This window comes from Cariama cristata, unplaced genomic scaffold (genome assembly GCF_000690535.1).
Source record: "Cariama cristata isolate BGI_N322 unplaced genomic scaffold, ASM69053v1 scaffold36482, whole genome shotgun sequence".
NCBI classification, from domain to species: domain Eukaryota; kingdom Metazoa; phylum Chordata; class Aves; order Cariamiformes; family Cariamidae; genus Cariama; species Cariama cristata.
In genome coordinates this window covers 1-7,184 of record NW_009606099.1, presented here as the reverse complement: position 1 = coordinate 7,184, position 7,184 = coordinate 1, and the positions used below count along the sequence as shown (strand labels likewise).

Here is a 7,184-nt window from a genome sequence, read left to right as displayed (position 1 = left end):
GACACCGAGCAGTTTAAGAGCTTACTCACTTTTTTCATAGCCCATTGTTCTGCGGAGGGGCTGCAGCAGTGCTTATTTTGGGTCATGTTCCCCCTCGTTAGCTGTATTGGGCCACGTAGTCCTCTTTCTGCATCGCTGGGCTACAAGGTTTGATTCTGAGGGCAATGAAACGCCTTTTTCTGGATGTAAATTAACAATCAGTAATAAAACCATTGTAACGCCTCTTCTTTTGTTCCAACACGCATACGTTTAACTTGCAGAAATTAGGTGAAGCAAGTGGTCCGCTGTTACCTTCTTTCCTGAATCAGGCTTTTTGTCATAGGAACTGACGATCTTTTCCATTTAGAATAGGAAAAGTTGGAAATCAGAAGCGAGTCGTTGGTGTGCTGCTCGGTTCGTGGCAGAAGAAAATACTAGATGTGTCCAACAGTTTTGCAGGTGAGTTTGGGTGTCCTACCCTTGTTCAAACCTACTGAATTATTTAAGAGATGAACTGCGTGTGGGTTTTTTTAAGCCACTCTGCCAGAGCACAGATTGTTCCCTCCACGTACAAGTCAGCCTATGTCTAACAAGAAATGCTAACTGCTGTCAAAAATACACCTCTTCCAGCCAGTCTTGTGCTGCATCTTCCCTGTAACATTGTGGAATGTTTTGGGAGCAGATGTAAACCTCTTTTAAAATGCTGGTGAATATTTTGCTGCATTGGACTCGCTGACCTCTGCTGAGTGATCAGTGTCTCAACATGTCGTACAGAACTCACAGCTCTCGGTGCTGACGTAGCTGTTGCCTACTTGTGTAATGATTTAATGTATATTTTAGCTTTACTTCTTTTCCTCAGATTTTGTGCAATGAAATACTAGTTCTTTCCTTAAGTATGTTGTTAATAGCATTGAAATAGTTTCCTCTTAAATACTTGTATGTAATAGTAAAAGTACTTCTTGAATGCCTGGCTTTTGCTGACCCATTTGTGTTAGTTAGATCATGTCCTTCCCAGTGGGGCTGCTCTGTGACAAAGCAAAATTATCTCAGTTTATTTGTGGAGTTTCACAGTTTATATGGAGTTCTTCTCCCAAGTGTGGACTTCTTTTTTTTTTCCCAACTTTTGGAAGAACTTTTTTCTGTTTGAGTTAGAAAAAGGTTCCTTTGTCATTTTGACAGCCTTTCTACTATGAAGCTTTTACTGTACCTGTAAGGTAAAAGACTGAGACCAGTCTTTGTTCTCAGAACTGAGCCTGTGTGCCTGTATACATGCTAACTGATAAAATAACTAGTCGTTTACTCAAGGGTAAGTAGTCCTTACTTGAAGTGCCTCATGGTGTTCTAGTAGTCTATAAAAGCACTGATGACGTCTTCTGCACTGATGACGTGTTCTACACTGAAAACTAATTTTTCTCTAAGTGGACCGCTGTTGATTGACAAGCTGTAAAGTCTGCTGGGATACTCAGTTGATCATATCAAATGTCTGTGCACACTTTTGTGTGTTACTTTTGTATGTGGGAGGATTTCTCTCTGATGCTTGATGTTGTCCACGAAGGATAACCATCAGAATGCTTTGCATTTCATTCCTCGGTTCTAAACTGTTGGTAATTACAAGACAGCCTCTACCTGAGGGAAGCGACCAGCACTGCAGGTTAGCTTGTGCAGCATAGTGTTGCAGCACAGTGGAAACATTAAAATCTACTCTCCTTTAGCAGCCAAGGGTATCCTAAAACACAGTGTTTCTATAAACATTTTCATTCTGGAAGTTGGATTCTTAAATATTGATATTTTGTTTTATTCCCAGTACCTTTTGATGAGGATGACAAGGATGATACTGTGTGGTTTCTAGACCACGACTATCTGGAGAACATGTATGGAATGTTTAAGAAGGTCAACGGTAAGTTGAGGACTTCTTGCAGTCACGGATACGCTCCTAGAAGCTTTGAAGACTCCATATGGGAAGTGAATTCATAGTCAGATGGGAAGTTAATTGCTCACAGAAGGTGGCACTCCATGCTAATTCCTTGCATGGCTTCACTTTCACTGATGGTTTTCCATGGGTTAATTTGTACAAGTAGTTTGTGTTCTTAACACATTACTTTATACCTTGCTAATTTTCCTAAGTCTCCTGACAGCTTTATATATCTTCAGAGTAATTCAGATTTCAAAAATGTCATTATTTCTGAAGAATTTCAAAGCTTTCTTCTCTGTAACCCATTCTATACAGATGTGCCCCTAGATGTCAGAGTTTCAAGCTGTCAGATCTTAATATCTGCAAAATTAATAAATGATATGAAATAGTCCAGTTTAGTTAAGAACCTAGGAGTAAAGTAGTAAGCTGCGATAAGGAAGTACAATTAGTAAACTGTCTTTGTCACTAGCCATGTCATTGTCTTGCCTACCGTAATTCATTTCCCCCTACTTTACACTCATCCTCTACACGCATCAGATTTTCACCCTTGATTTGCTAACTCGATCCCTGCCTAAATCTTTCTGTTTGTTGTCTTACCATGCGATTCTGATTTAGAATCCTTTCTGGTTTTGCTCAGCTAGAGAAAGAATAGTTGGTTGGTACCACACAGGCCCTAAACTGCACAAGAACGACATCGCCATCAATGAACTGATGAAAAGATACTGTCCTAACTCTGTAAGTGTGGCACTTTTTGGGTTTTTTTCCCTCTCTTTTCCTATATGGGGTATGTGGGAACCCTTGGCTCCTGCCTTTGTTACTGGGGATACAGCATGTTAAAGACCTGGCAGCTGTAAAGCGATTGAGGAACTCGGATCAGAGTCTTTTGAAACAGCTGCAGATATCTTTTCTGAGTGCCTGAAGTTAACACCTCTGAGCAGCCAACGTGCTGTGGAGTGAAGAGCTGACCTGAGTATTTTTTTTCTAGTCTTTGATTGAAACCTGGTTTTCTGAAACGTTTGCTCTTTCCGTAAGGTGTTGGTGATTATTGATGTGAAGCCAAAGGACCTGGGGCTGCCCACAGAAGCTTATATTTCGGTTGAAGAAGTTCACGATGTGAGTATTTAACATGTCCCTCTGTCTTTTCCTAGGAAAAGGGTTTCCATTAGAAGATTTCTATGAGGATTGCCTTATTTTCTGAAGGATGCACATCCCACGGCACATAGTTGCCTTTTACATATGGGATGTTGCACTCGCTAGCGAGGGCCTGTGACTTGCAGCCAAAATCTCCTGATCTGGGATCTCCTGATCCCAGTTGTAATATAAGCATTTGTAACTAAAGCTTTCATTCACCAATGCTCTTGGAAGAAAAGCTGTGCGTTACTGTTTGAGCTAAAGAATTCCACAGCTCCAGCTGTCCGTATGATTTAGATGCTTCTTACCTGTTTCTGTCATGGCCACGGCCATGAAGGAAGTCACAGACTGGAGCACTTCTAGGATGTCACTTTTACATGTCAGCCTGTTTGCAGAGGTGTTCTGAGTAATGGCGTGCTTATTCGTTTGTGCACCTGCCAGCGCTGAGTCAGGAGGCCAGGCATGAACAACACTTACTAATCACTTGCAGCACCATGCAGACAAACAACATAGAGTAGTAAGTCAGCTTTAGCTTTTCATTTGCAATTGTTTGATTTAAATAGCATTTTGGATGTATATAAGAAAGTTTGATCCTTTTGCCTTTCTGAGGCCCTCACTATGGAGAAAAAGCTGGTCCCAGTATTGTAGATCTTGTATCTGCAGGGTTTGTTCCTTGTTTTGACGATAGTCCCGGTGGTGCTTTCTATTTACAGCTGTATACTGGGCCAGGTAAAGGTTTTGAAAACCCATGGGTAAAACTTGTTCTCAGAAATTCAGCCTGTGAATCTTTTAAACGTCTTCCTTAATATCCAGTGCATAAGTTGTAATTTTAATGAGATTGTTCCATATTAGTATTTTTTTTCTGGAACTGCATATGTGCTTCTAACTGGCTGAGGGCAAGTATCAGGATGATAAAAGGTATCCCAAAATGTAATAAGGTTGTATCAGGAAAGAAAGAAATAATTGTGATATTTAGTGAGCCTTTCCATTGTACCCACCAGTACATAGACCAATAAAATAGATTAATTGAAAATTACACAGAGCACAAGAAAGAAGAAACTACTAGCAACTCGGGCTTGTGACAGTTGGCAACACTAATTAAATCAAGAAAAATCCAACTAAAGCCTTTCGTCTCCAATTTCTTGTGGGCTGTATATAAGTACTTTGGTGGTTTCATTAATACGGTTTCTCACACTCTGTGTAAAATTCCCTGTTTTTAAAAGGCATTGTGATCCACTCACAGACTTCTCCCCTTAGCTGTGTACTTCAGTCCCCTGAATATGCCGTTCTGCCATAATTTGCCCCATTGCCTCTTCCTGATCCTGTAAAGAGGCGTCAGTTAATCTGACAGCACACCGTCACGCGCGCTGCCCCACTGCTGGTGTGCGAGACCCCTGTACGGGCTAGGTGGTGCGCGCACCTTTGTGCCCGCAGTCAGCTCTGTGCTCGGTCTGACCACATATCTGTCTCCTTGCGGCTCGAAGGATGGCACGCCGACCTCCAAGACGTTTGAGCACGTGACCAGTGAGATTGGAGCAGAGGAGGCTGAGGAAGTTGGTGTTGAACACTTGCTACGGTAAGCATCCTTAACATGAACGTGTTCTTATGAGACTCGCGTTGCAGTGACCACGATCCACCTGGCATCTCCCAGCGCCCGCTTCCAGGAGGAAATGCGGGTCTTGTTTCAAACACCCTACTTACATTCTGAGAGCGTATTCATTAGCTGCCTTGCTTGGCATATTCACTCATTGCTAGGGAAAAGTGTGACTGCCCGCTGGTGAGGTGATGAAAACGACGTATTCATTCTACCAAAGCTGCAGAATATTGCGTCATTTGGCACTTTCGCCAGCCAAAACAAGAGAGCAGTCACCCCGTACAAACCAGGTCGCCCTTTCACCAGGCGGAACACCTGTTCTTTATTTCTCTCTAGGGATACAAATGTTGTTCCAAAGAGAACATGTGCGCTACAGGATACAACAATGATCTATTTTAGATGCACTTTGTAACGTACGTCAGTTCTTGTTCTTTGACTTGAAGCATTTGTTTTGATTGTACTTCAGCTGCGCTTCCAACTGCTTTACGTTTTAAGCTGGAAAGCTCTCTGAAGTGAACATGCCCACCTGCTAACGAGCATGCAGAGGAACGGTCTAACGCTGAGTCTTTCTGTTGTGGGTGTTCCAGAGATATCAAGGATACAACGGTGGGCACGCTGTCCCAGCGGATCACAAATCAGGTCCATGGCTTGAAGGGACTGAACTCCAAGCTTCTGGACATCAGGAGCTACCTGGAGAAAGTAGCCATGGGCAAACTCCCCATCAATCACCAGATCATCTACCACCTGCAGGACGTCTTCAACCTGCTACCAGATGTCAACCTGCAAGAGTTTGTCAAGGCCTTTTATCTGAAGACCAATGACCAGATGGTGGTAGTTTATCTGGCTTCTCTTATCCGTTCTGTGGTTGCCCTGCACAACCTCATTAACAACAAGATTGCCAACAGGGATGCGGAGAAGAAAGAAGGACAGGAAAAAGAAGAAAGTAAAAAGGAGAGAAAAGATGAGAAGGAGAAAGAGAAGGAGAAGAGTGATGCCAAGAAAGAGGAGAAAAAGGAGAAAAAGTAAAATGTGTAGTTTTTTTATTTGTAAATTAAAAATCTTGTAAACTAAATCACTTTGATGCTGGGTTCTTTCCTCTTGTTGAAATGGTCAGTGCTCTGCTTTCTGTGTTCACCAAAACGTGGCCGGATAGGTCTTCCGCAACAAGTGGACGGTTAGGGGTAGGGCAGGGCAGGCCTGGCAGTCTGGGGTCAGCACTGGGTAGGGAAGGGGTAACAGCCAGGGGGAAATGGTTTGTTTATTGGTTTTTAGCACAGCACTCTTCCTGCCCTTGGTGTGCCTTGAAGGATGTTTAGGCCAACAGCCGAGGATTTCTACCACGCGCTACGTTCGCCTTCGTTCTAGGTACTGGTCTTACCTGACGCTGAGTTTTCCCTACTGTTAGCATGGGTTCAGTTTTGAGCTGAGGAGGAGGTGCTGAGTTCCAGAAGCACCAGAGAGTCACTAGCAAAGAGGCCGTTGCTGCTGCTGGCTGTTTCCTTCCAGCTGTACCTTGTGCTGGGCCAGTAAAATACCTTTTTTGCTGTCCTTTCTAGCTGGCCAGTGACAGGACTGGGGTGGCTGTTTTGTTAACTGACCCTTTTTTAAACAACAACAACAAAAAAAGAGATTAAAAAACCTGATTACTTTGGTTTTGTGATGTTCTGCAGGGGTGGAAACACGGAGGGGAGATAACATGGGATCCTGCTCCAGGGAGGAGGGGAGGTTGTGTGTGGTGCTACCGCACGGCAAAGGACATCTTCCTGTAAGATGCCGGGTCATTACCGCATTAGGCTTGCGGTGTGTGTATGTAGTTGCGTTTTTCAGGACTAATTCGTTACAATTGGCCAATTTCATCCATCCAGACATTGTACATTTACTCTGGTTCCTATCGGCACAGTCCCCAGGCACCTCGTCGCCTCTCAGCGTCGCGCAGGCGGCACCTTGCTGCTGTTACAGCCCCACAGCCCCGTGGCAGCGAACGCACAAGACGTCACCGGTCCCCCGCCACCTCCCAGGCCAGGACCCGATAATTCGTTACAATTGGCCAATTTCATCCATCCAGACATTGTACATTTACTCTGGTTCCTATCGGCACAGTCCCCAGGCACCTCGTCGCCTCTCAGCGTCGCGCAGGCGGCACCTTGCTGCTGTTACAGCCCCACAGCCCCGTGGCAGCGAACGCACAAGACGTCACCGGTCCCCCGCCACCTCCCAGGCCAGGACCCGAGCGGCAGGGCAGAGTGCGAAGTGCCCACAGCCACAGAAGTCTGTAAGTACTTTGCATTGCAGAATCCCAGCTGGAGTCAGCAGGATCACCAGCATAGGAAACAGGGAGACGAATTCCAAATGGGTAAAAGGTATCCAAGGACCATAGAGATTAAAAAAACAAAACAAAAAAAACCCCACTATAACCACAACCCCCAAAAAACACCCAACCCCACACAAAGAACCAGCCAGCCAAGGCAGCTGCTGAAAAGCGAAGTCAGGGCAAATTTACTGGCTAGAGGCTGTCGTGAACAGCGGGTTGGTTTGGTGCTGCTCGCGTTGGCGTTTCGCTAACCACCA

At 44.5% G+C, this 7,184-nt stretch overlaps 1 protein-coding gene across 1 annotated transcript; it reads left to right on the top strand.

Moving 5' to 3' along the window:
- Positions 1-327: 327 nt before the first annotated feature.
- PSMD7 (proteasome (prosome, macropain) 26S subunit, non-ATPase, 7) lies at positions 328-5,688 on the top strand (the record flags this gene model as incomplete). The annotated part of the gene is made up of 6 exons (XM_009696236.1): positions 328-438; positions 1,784-1,876; positions 2,529-2,626; positions 2,924-3,004; positions 4,507-4,598; positions 5,204-5,688. Coding segments are annotated over 6 exons (914 nt in total), but the record flags the coding sequence as incomplete, so codon positions are not given.
- Between the last annotated feature and the right edge of the window lie 1,496 nt (positions 5,689-7,184).